Source organism: Canis lupus, chromosome 27 (assembly GCF_048164855.1).
Source record: "Canis lupus baileyi chromosome 27, mCanLup2.hap1, whole genome shotgun sequence".
Lineage (NCBI taxonomy): Eukaryota > Metazoa > Chordata > Mammalia > Carnivora > Canidae > Canis > Canis lupus.
In genome coordinates, this window is record NC_132864.1 from 9,389,450 (window position 1) to 9,413,416 (window position 23,967).

Sequence of the window (23,967 nt, forward strand, 5' to 3'; positions counted from 1 at the left end):
TGTGCATGAAAGCATGGCCCAAGGGTGTGGACACTGCCTGCCCTGGAAAGCTGCATTTGTGCTCCCGAGGGAGGAAAAGTCTGTGGTTGCTTCCTAATCTCTCCCTGATCCAGGAGATCAGAGAGGACCACAATGAGCCCACACGTACTGAGCATCCAGCAGGCACCCAATATGAAGTGTGTTACTCGGGGATGTTTGGGTGTGGGGGGCAATGGGTGCAGAGGTTAGAATGGACACTGCTCCAATCTAGTCAGGCACAGTGAGGTGACCCCCACCAAACGGTGTGGCCTCCTGTAGGCTCATTTTTCTCACTTGTAAAACGGTGACTGTAATAACAGTAGTCTTCTGTGGGTTTGCTGCAGGGAGTGAGTGAGTCAATGTCCTGCAGCCGATGGCACAGACCCAGTGCGTTGAGAGAGCAGTGTCCTGTCTCCTGCCATTGAGTCTTCATGTCCATGCTGGGAGGCAGAGTATGAGTGTCCTGCGGCTGCTGTAACATGGCACACAAGCCCCTGTGGCTGAAAACAATCCCAATGTACGGTCTTCCAGCCCCGGAGTCAGAAGTCCTGACATCATGGTGCGGGCAGGACTGTGCTTCCTCTGGAGGCTTTCAGGGAGGAGCCGCGTGCACCTCTCCTGGCTTCTTAGGGCAGCCTAAGTCCCTTACTTCGTGATATTTTGTTGGCAGCCCTCCGGCCTCTGCCCCCATTGTCACATCTTCTCTGACCTCCTGTGTCCCTGGTTCCCTTACGAGGACCCTGTGATGCTGGGTAAGGTGACACATTTACAGCCTCCGGGATGAGGATGTAGATACCTCTGGGGAGTTACTTATACAGAATATCAGAGAGAGACAGTCTTATTCTGATTACACCTGTTTCCTCCAACATCACAGGGAGGCTCACCTGGGCTGTGTCCCACTGACAGTCCTGCTCACAAACACAACTGTGGGGTTTCAGAGTTGATACAGAGCGGCCCTCCCTTTCAGGATTGAGGTGTATATTCTAACCCATTCAAGTCGCTGACTCAGGGTTTCCACCAGGTCTGTGAATCCTTGCCTTGACTACCGTGCAGGAGAAGAAGGGATCTCTAGGGTCATGGGCATGCTGAACAAAAAAAAAAAAAAAAAAAAAAGAACTGAGGGCCAGTGACTCACCTGGACTAGTTCTCGTCCCTTTGCTCATTCACTCAGCTGAGGCCTTTGGAGGCACTTTATTTCATTTTATTGTTTTAATTTTTTTTTTCCTGGAAGAGGCATGTTATGTACCAAGTGTCATGCTGAGGGTACGAATGCCAATATGCATTGAGAGGCCAGAATCCGTGTTGTCCTTCTACCTGTCCCCTATAACCCTGAGTATGTTGCTCTTTAAACAAATGTGCTTGTGCATACTGTGTGCAGAGTAATCACATTTCAAACACAGCCTATGCACTTACTTTTTAAAATCTCTTCTGATGGAGCCTTTTGCAAGGCATAAAGTTTTAGGGAAGGTGACTATCCCAAGTCTTGTTAAAAAATTAAATGGAGCAAATACAAGTTTTAATACTCAAATTGGGGTCTGTGAAACATATCTTAGTTTGTATTCAGTATATTAATCTCTGTTAGGGTAGACATCACTAAAAACCTGCATCAAAGAGTCCCTTTATGCTCAAGGTGGTTTGGTTGTAACAGGTGTGATGCCCCCAGATGTAACACGGGTGTGGGGAGTGGTTTTAGACAACCTAGTGAGGTCTTCTGCAGGCCCCACGATGGGTGAGAACCCTAGAATTGTCCTGTGAATTCTTGAGCAGCCTGGGAGCAAGTCCTGGCGGGTGTTGTACCGGGTATAGGAATGGTCCCACAGGTACCTGTGTGGATCAACCACCTACCTAGATGAGGTCCTCCCCTCATCCCCTCAGCCTGTTGGAAGTTAGATGCATCCCTGGGGGGCAAGGAGGAGAAGATGAATTGCTTGAAATTAACTTCTTGTTCCTAAAGGTAAAAGCCTTCATCATAAGAAAAATTAATTTCAGGTATAGCAAAAAAAAAAAAAAAAGAAAGAAAAAGAAAAGAAAAAGAAAATTCTATTTTTCACACACCTGAATTTGTGGCCTAAAACCCATCCCACTGGAAATAAGTTTTCCTACCTTGAGGTTGTTTAAATTGGAGGCCCATTTGCCCTTACTACATTAAGTCATTTATTTACTTTTCTGGCCATTTGTTAAGAATCAGAGGATTCTAGAACCTTCCATGTCTGCCTGAGGCCATGAGCATCCATGATACAAACCACCGTCATTGAGAGCACAAATGAGGAACATCCTCTTATTTGCTACTTCTGAATTTGGGTAATTACAACTTTTCTTTTTCATGAAATCGATGGCCTTTATTGGTAAATACCTGATACGTGTTTAAGTACTGCTGTGTATCTCAGTCATCCTAGTCCCCACATGTTTATGCAATTGTGGGATTTGCTGCAATTCACATCTCTTCCTGGATGGGATCTTGAGAGTGGGCTCCCCTGGAATTAAGACTTCATTTACACCAGGCAATGAGATCAAAGGGAGAGAGAAAAGAGAAGAGTAGTACTTACTCAAGACCAGACGAAGCATCCAATGCAAACACTGACAGGCTGCCAGAAGGTGGCTGCTTGCCCTGCTCCCACACAGAACCCGCATCCTGCTATGGTCTGGGCTAGGGCACTTCACAGAGGCTTCTCTACAGATGTCATTTGTTGGGATTGTATTTGTTTTAATTGTTCAACCATGATCTTAGTAAATGGATGGCCTGTCTCCCAGGTTCTTGTCTTTCTCTTAACCCAGGTGTGACCTATTAGCAAATCCCCATGGTCTTCCGTCTTAGGTGGTGTTCCAGTAGGAGTAGAATGGGGGGCAAGGATCTGGGCTCAGGTGACTAAATTTGTATATTCTGGGTTCAACAGTGTTCCTCAAAATTCACGTCCAGAACTCCAGATTGTGAACTTATTTGGAATGTGGGTCTTTGCAGATGTAATTATTAATATAAGACCAAACTGGATTAGGATGAGCCCTGAGTCCAATGACTAGGGTCCTTCATTATAAGAAGGACAGAGACACAGACAGGGACACACAGAGAGCAGACAACGTGAAGGCAGAGACAGAGATTGGGATGATGCAGCCACGTTTGGAATGATGAAAGCCTGGAGCTGCCAGAAGCTGGAAGGGGCAAGGGAAGACTTTACCCGAGGCCTCCAGATCAAGTGTTGTCCTACAACACCTTGACTTCACATTTCTGGCCCTCTGACCCAAGAGAGTAAATTTCTGTTTTCTCCCCTAGTGTAGTTAACGTACAGTGTTATCTTAGTTTCAGGTGTACAACATAGTGATTCAGCCAATTCTACTCACGACAGGGGCGCTCCTTAATCCCCATCCCCTATCTCACCCATTCTCCCACCCCCATCCTCTGGTAACCATCGGTGTGTTCTCATAGTTAAGAGCCTGCTTTTGGCTTGTCTCTTTTCCTTTAGTTGTTCTTAAATTCCACATATGAGTGAGATCATAAGGTGTTTATCTTGTAAAATATTTTATATTTTATATGGCGTTTATCTTTCTCTTATTTCACTTAGCATTACACTTTCTAGCTCCATCCATGTTACTGCAAATGGTAAGATTTCATTCTTTCTGACGACTAATATTTCCTTGTTTATGTACCACATCTTCTTTATCCATTCATCTGTCAGTGGACAGCTGGGCTGTTTCCATAATTTGGCTGTTGTTGATAATGCTTCTATAAACATCAGGGTGCATGTATCCTTTTGAATTACTGTTTTTATATTTTTGGTGTAAGTATCCTGAAGTGCAATTACTGAATCATAGAGTAGTTCTATTTTTAATTTTCTGGGGAATCTCCATACTGTTCTCCACAGTGTCTGCATCAGTTTGCACTCCCACCAACAGTGCACAAGGATTCCCCTTTCTCCATAGTCTCGCCAACACTGGTTGTTTTTTGTCTTATTGATAGTAGCCATTCTGACAGGATGAGGTAGTATCTTATTGTGGTTTTGATTTGCATTTCTTTGATGATAAGTGATGTTGAGCATCTTTTCATGCGTGTGTTGACCATCTGGATGTCTTCTTTGGAGACATGTCTGTTCATGTCCTCTGCCCATTTCTTAACTGGATTATTTGTGGGTTTTTATTTTGAATTGTATCAATTCTTTATATATCTTGGCTACTAATCCTTACCAGACATGGAAATACCATTTACCAACATCTTTCTCCTTATCCTAGGTTGTCTTTGTGAGAGAATAAGTTTGTTGTTTTAAGCCACCCAGTTTTTATAGCAGCCCCAGGACTCTGACACATGCAGTGTTTCCACCAACTTCATGATGTAAACATTCCCTGCTGATGGCTGATTTCCAGTTATCAACAAGATGTCCCTGAACAACAATTTGAGAAGAGAATCTCACAGTCAGGTTTTCTGAGCCAGTGCAAGCCAGCTGGGGGGCATCCTTGGATGGTGCTCAACACACCTCAGAGTCATCCTACCCCAAGCACACGGGTGCATCGGTTATCTGTTGCTGTGTGACAGAGCACCTTGGCACTGGGCAGTTTACAAGGCAGACATTCATGGTCTCACAGGTCCTGGGGTAAAGATCTGTGAGCAGTAGAGCCGGGTGGCTATGGCTCAGGATCTCCTGAATTTACAGTCCGAGCTTCAGCTTGCCCCATGTCGTCTGCATCAGGAGGGCTTGGCAGGGGCTGCACCATGTCAGGGAGTGTGGGCACCACTGACAGCGTCTGCCATGTCCACTCTGCAAAATGCATGCTGTGTCCTCCACCTCCCCCGCCAGAGCTAAAACCCCACAATCTGTCACTAGGACAGGCACAAAAAGCCTCCTCATCCAGTGCCCTTCCCAAAGTTCTCTTCTCATGGGGGCACCACCTGTCCTCTCAGACCACTCAGAGAATATCACCTTCTGCTCGGAGCCTCTGTCAGCCTCTCACTCATGCCTCCCCTTACTACACATTGTGCCTTGCACACTTACCATCTCCCGCAGGGCTCACTGCCTTCCAGCCACCAGGGCGATTTCTGGTTCTCCAAGGCAGCATCAGCTCATTCTTGCTGCAGGGACTTTGCACCTACCCTTCTTTGTCTGGAACCTGTTACCCAGTATAATCTTGCCTCGTGACTACTATATGTCAAGCAGTCCCTTCCATGAATGGTGCCCAATTATCCTTCTCCATATCTGCTTATGCCCTTTATTATGTTATTTTTTTCACAGTCTGATAAAAAATCATTGGTTTTGTTAATACTTGTGTTCTATATTTTCCCCTGTGAACAATATAAGTTTCACATGCAGCTTACAGAGTTGCGCCTGGGAGCACAGGGCCCCCATTGCTCCCATCTGCAGTCATATTCTGAGGACAGAGGCTAGCCTCTCCTCCACAGACAGGACAGGTGAATGCACTTCTCCTCTGTCTGAGGCCCCGTTCTCTGCCCTATCTGGTCTAACCCCGCAGCGTCACACTGAATGTGACATCTCTCTCTGGGCCGATGCCATGCTCTGAAGGCCCAGCACTCAGACTCCTCCCGGGTCAGAACGGCCCTGCCCTTCTCAGCATGCCCTCACTCAGAGCACTGAGAAAATCAAAGAAAATGTAAATCTCGACCCTGAACTTAACCTGCATTTTTAAGATCAATGAAATTTCACAGTCTGGTAATTTCTTTCACCCAAATGCCCTTTCTGACAGGAAAAAAAAAGAAAAAAGGCTTTTGGACATTTTGGTCAGTGGAATATAAATTGAAAAAAAAAAAGTCCTGATTTGCTTCATTCTTTGAAACATTATCTAATGTTCTTCCTGAAAGAGAAACGGTAACAAGATAACCTGACTTTCTCCTTCTTCTCAGCTCTACTTTATAAACCTGCTTGATCCAAATTTTCAGATGAGCACCTGCCTCTCAGAGAACCCCCACGTCAGAGCCCCTGGGCTCGCCTTTACTTTAGTTGTTGGCTGTGCAGAAGGTAGTGATCCTGTCCCAACAGGCTCTTGGGAAGCCCACCTCGTGTTGCTCTTTCCAGCTGGGAGTGTCCAGAGGCAGAAAACAACGAAGAACCTCAGGATTTGGTCGAAACTTCACCGTCCAGGGCGTGTTTGGGAGGCCACCATGTCCCGTGCACTTGGCCCGTGGTCCCCGCAGTGCCTCAGCCCCGGGCAGCACCCTGGAGGTCACCCACATCACTCAGCACCTCAAATGCACCCATACTTCCAGCCACCTCATGTCCCCAGTGTGGCTTGGCTGAGCTTGGTGGCCACCCCAGTGCCCCAGTCAGGGGCTGTCCTGGCTTCTGCCTCTGTGGACACGTGTCCCATTGAATGGTCACGGCGCTCTGGAGTTCCATCGGTAGTCGTGATGGGTGGTGGTCATGCCCACCCAGCTCTAGGGCTCTGGGTCCCGGCTCCGGGGTGCATCCTGCCTCCTACCCCCGCCTCTGGCTCAGGGACCTCCTGCTGCCCACCTGCATGGAGGCCATGCTGTGCCTGCAGGTGTATGTCCTCCCAGGGCAGCTCTTCACCAGAAACATGACAGTGAGAGATGTGTGAGCTTAGCCTTTCCCTCTCCTGATCCTTTAGCTTTCCTTCATTTCGTGGTCATTGTCCCATTCATGTCCAGTTCAGGGACTGGAAGGTGCCTGATGAGGACACGGCATATTGCATCCAGGGCTCGCTTCTCTGCAGACCCCTTTCTGAGGCATATGGGGCCGTGGATCCTTGCTGCCTTCTGAGTCCTGGATCTAATTTTTTGTTCATCCAGCCCGGAGAGCCTGCTCTAAGCTGTGACTCTGCCTTATGTTCAATCTGAGCTCTGCAATGCGAGCCAGTGAGGCCCCAAGGGGAAGCGTGGCGGTGGATGGGTGCTTACTCTGTACCCTGCCCATGTCCCTGGGGTCTTCGCCCCTCAGTGCCAATGCCTGGGTAGCTCTCTGATACCTTCGAACAGCTACTTTTTAGACTTCCTGCCATTCGTGCCATGATTGTCTGTGGGATAGGCAGTTGGATGGAGGAAACCTTCCCTGGGCCAGAGAAGGTGAGGCGGGTGGTCACCGTGACACCTTTTACATTGTCCCCCACTGCCCCTTCTGCCTTTGGATGCTGAGTGTGGCCGGGAGCCTCCTCCTGGAAGAGCCAGCCCGCATGCCTCACCTGGCAAGCAGATGGTGCTTTAGTTCAAAGTAGTGCCATCGGCCTCACCTCCAGGCAGCCACATGCTGACCAGCAAAGATGGGCTGGATTTCAGGCCCCAGGTCCCCCACCCCCTGGGGCCCCGGCATGCACCTCCCCACCTGTGCTACCACTCATGACTTATGCGACCATCTGTCTTCTGTCAAAGTCTGCAGAACTTACCCTGTTCATTATGCTTAATGATCAATATTTGCACTTTGGTCTCAACTTTGGAAGCAAAGAGAAATCTGAGAGCAAAAACCTATAAAGGCCACAGCCAAAGCAGCAACACAGGTGCATTCAATCGTTTTTCTAAATATTTTACTCTACTCGCGGGCTACTAAAATTGGGAAAAAAATTTTAAAGTCACATCTGTAATGATACACTTTCAAAAAATATGAATTGTGTGCACTGGTTAAAAAAAAAGGAAAGGTTTATAAGGCGAGTTGTTGAGTTTTATTTCTGGGAAGGAGGACACTAGAGGGATTTTTTTCCCCTTTTACTTCTGCTTTCCTTTGTTTTCCAGATTTTGTGTAATAAGCCTGAATTTCTTCTTAGTTCTATTACATTTTTACGCTAGAAAAAATATATATACAGCTTGTATAATTATTAGGACTGCCGTCTTTGGGGACGTAAGCATGAGTTTGAGACCCAGCTTGGCTCTGTCCCAGCTACGGGACCTTGGGAGGGACACTCGGAGCCTGTTTCATCATCTGTGACATGGCGGTAACACACGTGCCTCAAGGGATGGCTGCGAGGGAGCCCGTCAGGGATGCTCCCCACTGGGCCTGGCACAGACTTGCGCAATGGAGTGGCTTACCTTTATTACTGTAGTTAAGGTTAATATTTAAAAAGCATTAATGTCAGCAAAAATAGTATCAAGATGTGCTTGCCAATATTAAAAAAGATTAATTCTAATGCACACTAATATTAAAGATCTATTCACATCTGAGATAGAACAGTCTCGTGTCCTAAGAAAATGCACGAGTCTGGCTGGGGCACACACAGGTGGGAACGGAAGAGCAGCCGGGAGCACGCCGCCCAGCACGCACCAACCCGGCGCTGCCGCCGCCCCTGACTCTGCGTCTCTGCCTCCACCCTCTGCCGGCGCTTCGGGTCTCCTTTATCATTCCATCCTTTGCGCCCTGCCCCGGGCCAGGCCCAGAGCAGGTGTTCAACAGGTGTGTGCCAAATGAATAATGGGACCAGCAACGAGACAAGCTACTCTTATTCTCCCTGTTTATCTGAACAGAAGAATTATAGTTCGTGTATCTGAGCAGCCTCCCTGCTGCTGTGAGCACCTCTCCGTGCTCAGACGCACGTCGCTGTAAGCGGATGGACCTGGTGCATCTCACCTGTGACCTTATTTGCAGAAGGAGCTGATGCACAGCCACAGACTCAGTCAGTGGGGACACAGGCCACCTGTGAGGCGGGCGGGCGGGCTTGGAGGGCATAGAGCATCGGTGCTCACGAGAAGGGAGAGTAGGGAATCCTCATGACTGATCCAATGTGTTTTAGGGTCTGACAAATTTTTTTAAAATTACATTTATTTAGTGCATGTACACATAAAAGAGAAATCGCTCTGACCCCACTCGGCACAAACCCCAGGTCTACACATAGGATAGGGGCTCTGGCCCTGAGGTAGAGGTTGGCATGGTGCAATCCTGTGTCATAAGCCCATAAGGCGGTGGCCCCTGCTGACAACACAAAGCTTTTAATGGGAGTTGGTATTGCTAACATAGATCAGGGTGGTCAGCCATCCCAGCTTCCCTTGAGAGGCTTCATGGGACAGAGGTATTCTGATTTATTTTTTAATTAATTAATTTTTAATTGAAATATTTGACACATGACATCGTATACATTTAAGGCATATTATAATATGTTAACTTGGAAATTTTTTTAAAAAAGGGTCTTCTAGTTTTAAAACCGGGTCAGCCCCAGGGGAAACGGGACCAGGCAGTCACCCCAGCCCAGACTCTCAGCTCTCCACCGACAAGGGCAGGCGTTCCTTGAGCCTCTTGCCTGGGGAGGAAGCCTCCCACTGCCCTCAGTCTCAGGAACTGGTGCAGCTCAGGTGACTCAAGCGGACCATGGGGCTATTTGCCCAGGGCCAGCAGCTGGCCTGTTGCAGGTGCACACAGGTGAGGTGTGGATGGTTCTGGTCCATTTATAAGTTCAGGGTAAGGATTAAGCACCCAGCCAACTACAGACCCCCTTTCCCTTATCTGGAGCCTTCATCTTTTGAAGAGATGTATGAGCTAGCTAGGTAGGTAGCTGGATTTAGGGTCTCCCACCGGACCCCTCCAGCTGTGCTGCACAGGTGCCTTAATTAGGAAAACCTCACAGCACATGAAGCCCATCAACCCCACCATGAGAAGAACAGCCGTCATTTGATGTCATTTGACATTGTGGGGATTACGATCCCACTCAGGGAGTTATCAGGAGTCTCCCATAAGGTAAGACAGCAGCACGTCTGGCCAAACCTGAAGAGATAGAGAGTAGATCCAGGGTTGCCTGGAGTTGAGGGTTTTCGGGGAAAGGGGAGTGATTCTAATGGATATGCAGTTTCTTTCTGGAACCAACAAGATACAATCAGTGTAGTGATGGATGCCTAATGCTGTACATAAACTAAAAACTATTGTATTGTGTACTTTAAATGGTTCATCGTGTCTTGAATAAAACTGTTATTTAAAAAAAATCTCGGGATCCCTGGGTGGCGCAGCGGTTTGGCGCCTGCCTTTGGCCCAGGGCGCGATCCTGGAGACCCGGGATCGAATCCCACATCGGGCTCCCGGCGCATGGAGCCTGCTTCTCCCTCTGCCTGTGTCTCTGCCTCTCTCTCTCTCTCTCTCTCTGTGACTATCATACATAAATAAATTAAAAAAAAAAATCTCACCACCTCACCTTCTACCAAAAAATTCTCTACCCCAGCTAACCAATAGCAACAACAATCCCACGGAAACCTCAAACAACAAACACAGAAACAGTCAAGCTAGAAGAAGACCTTGTTTCCCCCGGTGGAGACACGTCCTCCTCGTACAGCGGGGGGGCCTGGGGCCAGCCGGGAATGCTCATAGGGTGCCGCGCAGCACTCCGGGGGTTACCAGCCCTCCTGGCGGGTCGGGAGGTGAGCAGCTTGGAGAGGCGCTGGGCCCAGCACGGTGGACGAGCCCCCCAGGACTTGCTCCACGTCAGATCCAGAATCAAGAGGAGGAGAGAGCTCAGCTCCGCAAGCCTAGCGGACAGGAGGCTTCTCCAGGAAGTCGTCCGTTTGGCGGGGAAATAGGAAGTAGGCGTTAAGTGAGAAAGAAACACCCCACAAGATAGGACTTGTCAAGCCATGGAAAGCATTTTAATGACAACTGGCATCACAGGTATAAATAAATAGCTCCTGTCCGTCTATAATATGTGCTAGAAATATCTTTTTAAAAGGTCCAGCTAAGGTTACGAGGCTTCAAGGACCCTTTCTTAGCTACTGATTTTAGTAATTAAAAAAATAAAAACAATGGGCGTCCAGGTCCGCGAGCGTCGCCTGCGGGGAGGGCAGGACGAGCCGGCGCCCACGGCCCGGGGCACGGCAGTCACTGAGGCGCTGTTCACAACACATACTCTGCTCCGCCACATACAATTGACTTTGGATGAATGCATTTTGCAATGTGCTGCTACACAATTAGGCTGTTAAAAACCACAGTTGGTTGACAATCTAACATAGATTTAAATCTTGTCATTTCATGCTGGTATGCTCCGCCCCACATAGCAAGAGAAACAGCTCAGGAACCCTCCAACAGTTTCTACCTTGGTTCATTTCTCAGTATCAGTAGGTCTTGTGACAGATCAACCACAGGAGCTTGCACAGATTATTCTTGGGTACGGCCTCTCCCACGTGGAAGGGACCCGACCTCCCCTGATGTGGGAGTGTCCCCGCATTCCCAGCAATGCAGCCATGGGCTTGGCTGCAGGTGGCTGCGCCCCCTTGGAGCAGCCTCAGGCAGCGTCCCACCCATTGGCTGTGGACCTGGGGCCACGGTGGCAGGGGTGGCAGGTCAAGACAGCGCCTCCTCCCCTCTGATTGCAAAACCTCAACAAACATCAAGGATGGAGGGATAGAGAAAAGCATCAAACCTACTACTTTAAGGATGGGTTAATTGAGACTGTTGCTAAGAATACATCTAACATATAGGAATATAACGTACGTTTAATTTAGGAAAAATATATCATTTGACCCTCGGAAATAAACATTAAATACAAATCAAGTGGACTTGGACACCAGAAAGAAAACATGGGGTGTGAGGGAGACAGCATGGGAACTCAGAAGATTATCAGGTAAAGATGGAAAACCCTTAGGTTCACCCCAAGAGGCACTGGGGCTCTGAGCCCTCTCTCCCCACACCCAGGATCGAGGCAGTCCTCCCAGGGGATGCCCAGCCAACACTGAACCTGTCCCTTGGCAGACCCTCGCTGTAGATTTTGCTCCTTTATTAGAAATATAAAGAGATGATCACTTTGTCTTTTTATTTGTCTTTTTGCATTTTTTTTAACAAATAATTTTTGGTAGCTTGTCTGTTCTATTTTGACTCATAGACTCACTTTCCGACGGTGCAGGCCGGAGTTTGCTCCGCTGACTGGGAACTCCACCGTCACCGGCTGCTAAACCCGCTGCTGCAAAAGAGGCACACAGCCCTTCCCGGCTCGGAGGCCTCCGCGGTCCGCCGGCCCCGGTGCGTCCCGCTCGGCCAGACCCTCCGACGCCCCGGCCAGCCCACTCTGGAGCCGAGCGAGGAGCCAGGCCCCGCGGGGGCCTAGGCCGGGTCCTTGAATTTCTCCAGGTAGTTTCTGAGCTCCTCGGGGGCGCCCGGGGACACGTCCTGGCACACCCACTTGATGTCCTCGCCGCCGCCGCCCCCCAGGATGGAGTTCACGGTGGGGCAGCCGTCGTCGGGCGGGATGGTGGTGAAGGTGGTGAACTTCACTTTCTTCCTTTTGGAGGTGGGCGAATGCAGGGGCTCGAGCTTCGGGTCCCTGGCCGGCCTGCCCGCCGAGCCCGCCCGGTGCACCTGGCCCTGCACGTGCTGCCGGGCGCCGCCGTTGAGCAGCAGCCGGCTGCCGTCGTCGCTGCCGCCCGGCCCGCGGTCCAGGACAGTCGTGTGCTCGTCCTGCGGTGGCGACCCCTCGCCCGCGTGCTCCAGGAGCTCCGCCTCGTTGCCCAGCCACACCCAGTCGTGCGAGTGGGTCACAGAGGCCTGGCCTTCCAGGGGCACCTGCTTGTGGCGGTACCTGAGGGCGAAGGTGGCGCAGTTGATGAGGAAGACGAGGATGGCCAAGCAGAAGACGCCGAGCAGGGCGTACATGCCGATCTCCAGGTCGCTCAGGCCCCGGGGCGTCTGCACCAGGTCGCTGGCCCCCAGGCCGCCCCCCGCCCGGGGCAGCTCCACCTGCGCCGGGAAGTTGGCGAAGTCCAGGGGGATGTTCTGCAGCTGGTCCCCCCCGGACGGCCTGCCCGCGTCCGGCCGGCCGCTCTTCACCACCCTGTTGTCCAGGAGCGGCCTGGCTGTGCTGTCGCCTCTCTGCAGGGCGCCGTCCTCGCGCTCCCCCGGGCTGCCTTGGAGGTGCCCCTCGGGCTCCTGGCTCTTCTGCCGGCGGTCGCTGGCGTGGTTCTTGATCTCGCCACTGTCGCCGTCCGCGCCGCGGCTGGAGTCGGCGTTGCCCTGGCCAAACTTGACCCTGACGCTGCCCACACCCACGGCCAGGACGCTCTTGCGCTTGGACTTCTGGCAGGCCTCGGCGATGGACATGTCCACTCGCACCAGCGGCCCCTGGCCTTCCCCTTCGGCCATCACCACCGGCCATCTGGGAGAGCGGGCCTGGGGGGTGGACACGACGGCCTCGTTCAGGGAGGTGGCGGTCAGGGTGAAGTCCTTGGTGTCGTAGATGTCCAGGGGGGTGGCGGAGCCGTCGCTGAGCTGGAGCCAAGTGCTGACCACGGCCTCCTGCGGGGAGAGAGGCTGTTAGGAGGGCACCGTCTGCGGGCGGGGAGGCCTCTTCTCTTCGGAACCCGCCTGCCCTCCCAGCACAGAACCCAAAGTCCAGAGGCTGGACTCAGATCCAGACTTGGCGGCTGATGAATCTGGGGAGAAGACACACAGGTTTTATATCAAGATACGAGAATCACTGTAATTTAAGAACACGTGTAGACCTGGGGTGACATCGCCAGCGTCATCCTTACCCAGGACCCGCACAATGACCCCTGGCTGAGACCCTCCGTGGCCTCTAGTCACAGAGACACCACGCCGAGTCCTGATGCTCCCTGCTGCTGCTCCCATGCCTCCACCTCCTCTCCCGATGGTTCAGCCTGTTACCGGGTCTGGATCGTCCCTGATAACCTCCCTATCTCAGGATCTCACTCACACCCGCGAAGTCCATCCTGCCCGGCGGTGACGGGTGACACATGCACGGGTATGGGAGCTGGGACGCGGCTACCCTCGGTACCCCGCTGCCAAGGGGCAATGCTAGCTGTGCCTCCTGGGAACCTGCCGCTGTCCTCTGTGTCACCTGTGCACAGACTCACTTGACCCTCACAGCGACACCCCAAGTCGATGCCGTGACCATCACCACTTCTTGTTCTGCAGGGCGGGCTCCTCACTTCCCTCTGTGAAGCTCACATAGGCACGTGCTGAGGCTGGGGTTTGAGTCCAGAGGTCTGGCCTGAGTCCTAACCACCACGGCTGCCCTGTCTCCTGGCTGTCTGTGGCTCTGAGGTCACTGCGTGGGCCCGGGGATGGAGACAGTCTTGATGTGTCTGGAATTCTTGCCTATTACCTAAGACTGGGGATCTAGTGACGTGTGTGAGAAGCCCATGCCAGACACCGAGGAGCCTTGCAGAGGGCTGCGGGAGGGCTGGGAGCCAGAAAGGGAGAGGAGACACACGCGGTTGTTGGTGGTGGTGGGTGGGGATGCTAAGTCTGCGCTGGTCTGAGTGTGCTCCGTGTGTGTGTGTGATGTGCACTCGGGGAGCTCTGGAATTGGGGGCAGGTGGTGGGAGGCCTGGAGGGGAGGCGTGGGCACTCCCATAACTGGGGTGCAGGCTAACCTCTGTGAGAGAAGCAAGGAGCAGGGCAGGCATTTGAAAGACTGCGAAGAGCTGATGGAGCTCCGGGGATCTGTTATGGGTAAAGGATCCAGGGTCCTCTCTTATCCTGGCTTCTGAGCATGATGTGGAAGGGTGGAGAATTTGACATGAGTTTTGAAATAAATACATGCATCCACTATTTCTCCTGGTCCTTTTTTTTTTTTTTTTTTTTTTTTAGAATGATCGTTTTGGGTCTCAGTTTCCCACACTGCCAGTGGGAGTGTGCACACCTCAGCCACAGGATCTGAGATGGACATCTACGTGGCTTGGCTGTCTTCTACCCCTTCTTTCCAGCAGGGGCTGGAACATGAGCTTCCCTTGGGAGGAACCAGGTCCTCCCCACTCAGGGTCTGTGTGCCCAGGGTGGGCTAGACCGACCCCTCCAGGGCCAGACCCGGGCACATGACCAAGGCCTGGCCTCGGAATATTCCACCATCCTGTCCTCAGTGATTGGCTCGGGAAAGGGCTTAGGATGGAGACTGGCCGATGGGAGGGGTTCCCTGGGCTCTGGCAGAAACCGAAGATGAGAAATTTGCATTCCCTGGGGCTGCTGAGTTGGGGTGCAGGCCTGTAATGATAGTGGCCATCCTGCAAATGGGTGGGGTGGGGGGGATCTGCTGGAACAGGAGACCAGCACGGGGGAGAGAAGAGTGAAGAGATGATGGAGAGAGAGCGAGAGAGATTGTTTAAGGGCATGTTCCAACAACAAAGTAGACTGTCTGAGGATCAACCACTTAAAAACTAGACAAAAATATACAAAACAAACAAACAAACAAAAACAATGCAAATTCCCAGGAATCAGAAGTGAAGAGGAAACGCATCCCAGAGGGGTGCATATAATTAGCTGTAACCGAGGTGGCCTGGGGGCAGGTGTCAGAACTGCTCAGAAGGCTTGCCAGCCAGTGGCGGGGAGCCGGATGCCCACCCAGGGGCTGTCAGATAGGATGAGACCCTCTGCATACAGCCAGGACTGCCGAGAGGGGGATGAGAAAATCCTACCTGCTTGGCCAGAAAGAGCAACGATACTTATTTGTGCTCTGAGCCCTGCTGGGAAAATGTGTCCCCTTGAAATCAAAACCCCACTGGTTCCACACACCAGTGGGGTGGGGTCTGCAGTGACCCGACCTGTATGGCGCATGGCCGCCAACAACCAGATGCACGTGGAGCGGGACCATGCAAATGCAGCACTGCAAAGAATTCCTATTGGGAGTAAAGCAAAGCAGCCGCAGCTCAAGAGGCCCTCTGGATTCAAAAAAAAAAAAAAATTCATAATCCTGAAGGAGAAGGCTTTACCATGAGAGGGAGTCATAAAACATTCATGTCGACCAGCAGAGCAAGGATTTTGGATAATAGAACAACTGAGAAAGATGATAAAATAAGATAAGCCAGCAACAACGACAAAACAGCCCATGAAAAAAACAGTTCATGGGACATGGAACAGAGTAGATGCCACACGCCGAGCACGGCTGTGCGGGGAAAGATCAGGACGGTGTGGGAAGAACCACATAGAAACAAACAAACAAAAAATGCTTCAGTGGAAACGAATTACCCAATGGCTCGTGGGCAAAGCAGATTAGACACATCTGGGGAGACAGAGCCAAGGAATTTACCCACAACACAATCACAGGAAGAAACGTACAAAAGACTAGTTGAAAGAAACAAGGGACAGGTAAGAGTTTTTGGTGACAAGTTCCAGAAAGGAACAGATGGGAGAACTCGGTATTTAAAGAAATCATGGCTGGAGTTTTTCCAGAATTGAGAACAACTGTGGATAATAAAGATGAAGGTTTCTGGGGACAGTGAGTAGCTGGATCTAGCTTGACCTGAAGACAAACCTCCAGGCACGAACCGATCAATGCCGGCGTAGGCTGGGGTCAGCCTGGGTTGGGTCTCTGGACCCGTACCTGAAAGCCCAGACCAGCGCTGATGCCGTTGGCCTGGGCAGGGGCGAGGGGGATTGTGCATGGGATCTGCGAAGGGCGTGGCACCCACTGTTGGTGCCTTCCACTCCCCCATGGCACCCACTGCTCGGCTTTCAGGGGTCGGCTCTGCAAGATGGTTTTGCCTGAGGGCACGCCCTGGCCTCTGGAACCCATGTGGCCATGCCTGGAGCCAGACGTACAAGGAATTAAGTCCATGCAGAGGCAGCCCTCCACGGGTTCCCTTGCCCCTGGTCGACACTGACTGGAGGTTTCCCCAGGAGCCCACTCTGGGGGCCGGGCGGGGGACACACTCGACTGTCTGCCATCCCTCGTAGCACTTCCCGACTCCTCTACCGGGGCTCCCGTCACCACGCGAATTAAGTATTTGAACATGAATCCTCACGTCAGGCTCACCTTCCCAGGGCATCAGAAGCAAGGCAGGCAGCAGAGCTCAGAAATTTGGTTCCCACCCTCCTCCCCTCTGTCCACATCCACTGGCAAGTCACGCAATGAGACGGGCCCCCCTCGGGAGCCTAGATCCGAAGCATGAATGCCAGGGATTCCCCTTTCACTTCTCTGTCCTGGCTTTCCTCAAACAGATGAAGCACAGCGGAAGTGTCTCCTCTTGCCCTCATATTTACAGCTTTAAACATCTTTCAGCTTTTGTATCTCAGGGTTGAACCATCAAGACCAAGGTGCGAGCTTTCCGCACGCCAAGGGCTGACATTGAAACACCGTTCCCACTGCCTGCGAGCTCATCGTGGCTGACCTTCCTTCCTGAATTCATTTTTCTCCACAAACCCTAGACAGAGAAAGAACTTCCCCTGAAACAGCCCCCACCCGCCAACGGCAGACAGTCTGAATTAAGCCCTCAGCGCACGGTGGGCTTGCCCAAATCCATCTCCATTGACCCCGGTGCGTGAATGAAGGTAAGGCCCTCTGTTAGCTCGTTTCAGGGCGGTGAACCCGGGGCTTACTCAGGAGCGCCAACGCATTTCCCCAAGGATCAGAAATTCTAGATGACTTAACACGCACGCCCAGGGATAAGCTAGAGCGCCATCCTTTCATGAGTCATGTCTGAAAATAGAATGGACCACATCCATACATGCCCCCACCCCGAGTCAGTGCTGGGACATCCGATCACCATGGGCTGATGGGAGCAGATGGAGGCACCGCACGGGGGCAGGGGCGCTGCCAGTGGGGCGGTCGTGCCCATCAGCCCCTAATTAATCACCCATTCTCAGCAAAAGCTCCCTGCTCCCTGCTTTGTCTCCCCACTTCCTCTCCAGCCCCCTTACTTTGCTCTTTAGAAAGCAGAAAACACCAGGCCCCCAGGAGATGGAGGGAAGCCAGCTCTGGGGGCCTGAGGTAGATGGGGACCCTCCCGCTGATGCCCTGGAGCAAAGTCAGTGAGCGACGGCAAGATTCCTAGAATGGCCCTGCCCCCAGCTCTGGAGCCTGGGACTGTAATGAGATGCCGCTCCCGTGATTATGCCAGGTTGTGCCGCGCAGTTGACCTGAAGATGGGGAGATGTGCCTGGATCATCCGGGTGAGCCCAGCGTGGTCATGGGAGCCTTTGGAAGCAGACAGATTTCTCTAGATGGCAGCAGACGGGAGGTCAGAGATTCAAAGCATGAAAGGACTCCATGCACATTGCTGGTTTTGAAGATAATGTGGGTGTGGGAAGTGAGAAGGAACACGGGGGGCCTTGGGATCCCGAGAGATGCCCCCGGACAACAGCCCACAGAGAAACAGACACCTGACCCAGAACTGTGGAGAGGAGGAGCATGGAGGCCGACAACTCCCCAGTACACCCCAAGGAGAGCCCCGGCCGCCGACTCAGGCCCCCAGGTACCCTGGGCCTAGCGCCCAGCTAGCTCATCCGGGCTCCCGGCCCGCAGAGCTGAGCTCCTAAGTGGGTGTTGTTTTCAGCCACCGAGCTTGTCACTCCGGTTCATCACAGAGCCCAGGACACAGACGATGTCGTCTTGTGGATTTTCTGAGCCCCCGTCACTGCCTTCTGGAACGTGGTCCAGCTGCTCTGACCAGGCCCTCCCTGTGGAGCCAGGCACAGAAGCTCATCTGCCCCTCTCCGCCTCTGGCTTCTGGGTCCCTACCTGTTTGGGGGTCCGCAGCAGCTCCTCAGCTGTGGCCACAGCGGTGATGGCCTTGCTGTTCTCCGTGCTGGGGTGGAGGGTGACAGACAGCCCAGCCACGAGCTGGATGGCCAAGTCTGTCACCGATACCTTGTCATCTAACACGGTCACCGTCTTCTCTGCCAGGATGGAGTCAGAGAGCGGAGACAACACCTGGCAGAACAGAATATTCCCAAATGTTGGAATCTCCCTCAGCACTGCTTCCTCCTTGCCCCAGGCCTGGGTCCAGAATATGGGGCTAAGGGATCCCACTATAGACGCACCTGCCCGTAGCAAGCCTTTGCAAGAATCAGATAAAGCTGCCTTTCCCCAAGAAACTTTAGTTCTGTTGGAAAATTGCAATAAATATTAAAATCCATTCTATTTTTTAAAATGAAATGGCTCCTCCCGTTTAGATGAGGCACTCTTGTACACTGTACAACCTGGCTAACTGTGCATGGCCATCCTGTGGGCCAGGCTCATGAAGTTGACTTTGTGCCACCTGAGATCTCCAGGTGAAATGATGGGAATGTACCCATTGTTTCCACATATGGTTGTGGTCTCAGGATCCAGAATGATATCCCCAGAAGGTGCACTCAGTGCGGCAGAGCTTGAGGGGTTTCAGGAAAGCCCCTCCCACTCCCTGTCATCTTATCTGAGATCCTACCATACAGTGCATTTCCTTGAACAAAAGGTAGTAGGACTTTGAAGAGAGCTTGTTGGATGAATCCATGGCAGAATGACTAAACGCTTTAAGGGAAGAAGGAAGGCTCCTTCCCCCAGCCACGGGCAGGAGCAGCATGGAAGGTGGGGGAGTGGGGTTCTCAGAGGTGTAGGACAGCCTTCTTGATTCTGTTTGTAAGGAGATTGGGACTCATAGAGCTGGTCCAGGCTCATCTCCTGGAGTCCTAAGGACACCATCCTGGGGGCCAGGAAGTTGGGCCAGGGACCGACCCTTCTTGTGAGCTTCCCCCAGTGTGAGGCATGGTGTTCAGCTCGGGGCATGCAGAAATCCTGAGCTCTGGCTTCCTACCTGGATGGTGGTCATCCCAACCTCCCGCCCGACCAGGATCCTGCTGTCCTGGAGTGTGGCCACGTGAGGTTCCTCCAGCTTCATGAAGTCTGCAACCAAGTGGGTGATGTCGACTTGCCAGTCGGGACTGAGAAGGTGGCTCGGCTGGCCCCACGGGCCAGCGCCCTCCGACACGAACTGGGTGAGGACCCGCACCGTGGCGTGCTGGTACTGCAGGGCACAGCCTCGGCCCCGCCGCTCCTCCTCGTCTTCATCCTCGCTCTCTCGAGTGGGCCTTGGGGGAAAGAGAAGAAGCCCTCAGGTCCCAGGAATGGGTCCAAAGATGCTCTGGAGCTGCAAGCCAGACTAGGCAGGTGCCTGCCGCAGCCTCCAGGAGACAACAGTCCCAGCAGGAGCCTCAAGACCCTGCGGGAGCGCTGATTCCACCACAGGCAGCACACAGGGTTAGGCTTCTCCTTCTCAAAGACATCCTTTGACAAAAGGCTTAAGAGCTCACACTTACGAAGTCTACACAATCCAATAAATGATAGCTAACAGCCACACACACCTACTTACAATTTAATTTGAATGAATAAGAATTAAACAAATTAAAACTTTAAATTTCTTAGTCACGCAAGCTATATTCCAAGTGCCCCATAACCCCACCTGCTAGGGGCTGCTACAGTGGACACTGTGGTTCTAGAACATTCCACCACTGCAGCCAGTTTTATTGAACAGAGCTGTACTATGCTCTTGGGGTAGACGTGCCTTTCTAGGTGCCACGTGTACGCACTCTTAATCTCCTTGCGGCAGCAAGTCTCAGGTCTGCCCTCCCCAGGGACGTGGAGCACACTCATTCTCTGGGTCACTTGTGATCATCTAACAGTCTGAAGGACTGCCTGGATTCATGGCTGACCCCCCGCCCAGCTGGGGCAGATTCCTTCAAGTTTTCCTTGGAGAGGGAGATGCTGTGTCTTATGGGTAGAGAGGCTCTCCCTGAGTGCACGCTGGCTTGCCCCTTGCAATGAAGATCTATTGCCTGGGAGACTCCAGAAAGGAGCCCTGAGGATTCAAGATGGAAGATCCCAGGAAGGAGACCAGGAAGGTGACAACAACTCTTATTCCCCTGACCAGAGGACCACAGAACCAAGGAAACGACCCCAGCTCCTCCATATGACAATCCAGAGTCACACAGAATAAATTAGAGCCTTTTCTTTCTTTCTTTTTTCTTTTTTCTTTTTCTTTTTTTTCTTTTTTTTTTTTTTTTTTTTGGTTTAAGAGCAAATGGTGACACCATGGTCCAATATGAATGCAATTAAGTTTTATACGGTTATTTGATATGCACAGAGCCAATCAAGCTTGTAGATATTCATAAAGCACAGAAAAAGAAGCTACTATTTCACTTAGAGTAAATAGCCCCAAACTCAAATTTCCCTGAGGGCTGAGAGGCTAGAAAAATGTATCACTTCTCTCATGTCACATTCTAAGGGAGCCACTTTCAGGAGCATCTACAGGAAGCTCAAGTCCAAAGTGTACACAGTCTGGGGTTGATGATGATCCTGCCATTTTTCAGCCTCCTGCCTGGCTGGTTATCCTGGGCCATGGTTAGGCTGGACAAGATGTAACATACAATCAGGCCAGCATCTACCATGTGCTGGGCCCTGTCCTGGCTCCATCATCAACAAAGCCGCTGGGATCACGGCCCTGGTGCATCTCCCATCCTGGGCTCACCTCTTACTGGACACAATGGGGACCCTCCAGCCTTTGATCTGGCTCAGCTCTGTGTCAGAGACCTCAATCTGTAGGGGTAGCCGGGGCACCCACACGGTGATGTGCAGGGAGGCACTCAGGTGCTGGTAGGTGAAGTTCACCACCGCATCCACCTTGCCCTTCATCTCTTTGCCATTGACAAAGACGTAGTCACATCTTTCAGACACCTGCAAAGACAGAAAGGGGGTGGAGAAGTCACCAGGCCCTACTGACCACTCTTCTTCCATTTGTGTTTTCCTCTAGCAAAGCACACATGCTTAATTTAGGGTCTTCCCAGTGCAGAGCCTAAGACAAGGATTCTGTGCATCTGGTCTACTTGGGAGATGGCTCCAGGGGGAAGCGAGTAGGGAGCAGAGTGAGAAAGAAAGAGAATGAGTCAACAGAAAGCTACTTCTTTACTTTTTTGCTGTGGATCAGTTTCTCTGGAACCTCATGAAAGCCTACAAAATTGTCACCGAAGGGTAGGAAGCAGGAATATTATGTATCAGCTCCCATCTCTCACTGCCCCTATGTGTTAGGGGCACTTTCAGGCTGAGATACAGGCCCATGGCACCTGAAAAGACCCTGGGATAGTACATAGTAGAAGCTTGAGGTGGAATGTAGTATAATCACAGAGTGAACTGGAATCTGTGTAGAGCTGCAGCTGAGACTGAGCTCTGAGTGGACACTGGAAGTGTCTGTTCCTCAGGCTGATGTCTGCTCATACAGTGAGCCACACCCCAGTCAGCCTCCCAGGATCTAAAGGGTTCATGCTACCTTCCTCTGGAGACTGACTTGCTGTGCCTACACCCTCTCCTCTGATCATACACATCCCTGACAGTCTGAGGCACCCAGGCCTCTGTGCACCAGGCTCCCTTTGCCTGAGAACACCCTTTCTTCCCTACTGGCCTGGCCAGGCACCTTGCCGACCCCCCAGGATCATTTACGTATTTGTAGTATAACTGCTTATCTTGTGAATGGCCGCATCGCATTAGTGACTACCAACCTATGTCCCTCCCCCTGTATTCCTCCCTTTGCTTTTCCCATTCCTACCACATCATTGCCTCAAGAAAGAGCAGAGACAGAGCACAAAGCAATATAAACACATAGAAAATAGGATAAAAGTCTGCGAACATTAAGACTATGTGTTCTAAAATCTAATCCCTTACGGAGATGAATCTGCCCACGGCCCCATGGCCATTCTCATGTGGCAGGAAGATGCCCATGTCCCTTGGGAGTGGGCTTGAAGGAGCACTATGAGCAGGGATTGGACTGTATCTGACTGGTGATGGATGCCCCGAGAGATTGTAAGCAGAACACTCAAGAAGACTGGAAGCCCCCCTCTCCCAAGGCCTTGGCAATAGTTACATCTTTTGAAAATTAGACTGGGATTATGTTCTGCAGCCTTAATGAATTGAAAATTGAGACTAGAAATCAATTTGTGTTTTCAAGAAATGGCATGACTGTCTTGCATATACAAGTTGTCGGATGTGATTTATACTGGCCCCGTGTGTCCAGATCAACCACCAAGCTATGAAATCCTTGAAGGAAAGAAGCACATCTTTTTAAATCTTTGATACAGTTCCACACAGCAGATGCTCATGAAGCAGGAACCTAGCAGAGTGGATAATGACTGGATAGATGAATGTGTGTATGTATGGATGCATGGATGGATGGGTAGGTGGGTGGATGGACGGATGGCTGTTTGGATATGTAGATGGGCAGGTGAGTGGGTAGATGGATGAATGGATGAATGCATATATGGATGGTTGGGTGGATGGATGAATGTATGACTGGAAGGGTGGGTGGATAGGTGAGTGGACAGGTAGATGGATACACACACACAGATGGATGGATAGATTATTGATGGACAGCTAGATAGATGAGTGAAGAAGCCTTTCTTCAGGAGGATGTCTGCTTCAAGACAACCAGACAAGGATCTTAGGGTGAAGGGAGACTGAGATATGATGGAGCCAAGAGCAGTGGAAACATAAGACATTTACTTGAAAGTTACCAGAAAGCTCTCAAGCAGTGTTTCCTAATCTTTTTGGGGCCATTGACTCCTTTGAGAACACAAGTCAAGCTAATTTTTGCTACGGAAATGCATATACATACAGTTTCGCATAACATTTTGGAGTTAATGAATTCACACGTGGACTCCTCATATAGCACTTACCATATACTAAGCTATAACTGCCAATTTGCTGATCTGTCTCCTGTCGGGGCTGTGTACTCTAGAAGGAGCAGTGTCTCCTTCCAGGGGTCTGTGGACCCAGTTAAATCACATCAATGCTGAGCAATGAACTCGAGTGATCACCCTCTCCTTCCTCAGCTTCTGGGAACTATGGATGGCTACTCTGGGCCCGATTTTCATCTCCAACTCTTGCTTCTATTTGAAAGGGCAGCTGGTGAGGGCTGTGCTGAGAGAAGCTCCTCCATCTGCTGGGGACAGTGGCAGGAGCAGCTGGGAGGGGAACACATGGATGGATCCTCTCACTCATGGTCAAGAGTGGTTTAAAAATGTTTACCTACTGATTAAGGGTGGAAACCAATTTTAGCTGCTGTCCCAGACTTGCCATTAGCATGTAAACACTGTCCTGGATCTGGGCAGGCATTAGCATAATAGCCGAGCAAGAGTTATATCAGTAATCACTTCTTTAATCAATGTTGTAATTTACAGACCATTGACTTTACTCATTTATTACCTTCTTGAGCTCTGGTGGGAGGGAACCTGGCCGCTCCAGAATATATAAATAATTAAGAGGAATGCCAAGGGTAAGAAGTTGCGGTGCCTGATAGAGCCATTGTCACTGCTATTCCTGAAGGTGTCATAAATGTCTGGGGAAGTC

The 23,967-nt window shown here is 51.3% G+C and overlaps 1 protein-coding gene across 1 annotated transcript in view; it reads right to left on the minus strand.

Annotated features, from left to right (window-relative positions):
• Positions 1–10,503: 10,503 nt before the first annotated feature.
• TMEM132C (transmembrane protein 132C) overlaps positions 10,504–23,967 on the minus strand; it is a 301,608-nt gene continuing 288,144 nt past the window's right edge. The window contains exons 6-9 of the mRNA XM_072802147.1: positions 21,101–21,306; positions 19,391–19,664; positions 18,340–18,531; positions 10,504–13,160 (exon numbers count right to left, since the gene is read on the minus strand). Of these exons, the coding sequence (XP_072658248.1) occupies positions 11,973–13,160; positions 18,340–18,531; positions 19,391–19,664; positions 21,101–21,306 (1,860 nt within the window). The 3' untranslated portion in view covers positions 10,504–11,972. The remainder of the gene's footprint in view (positions 13,161–18,339; positions 18,532–19,390; positions 19,665–21,100; positions 21,307–23,967) is intronic.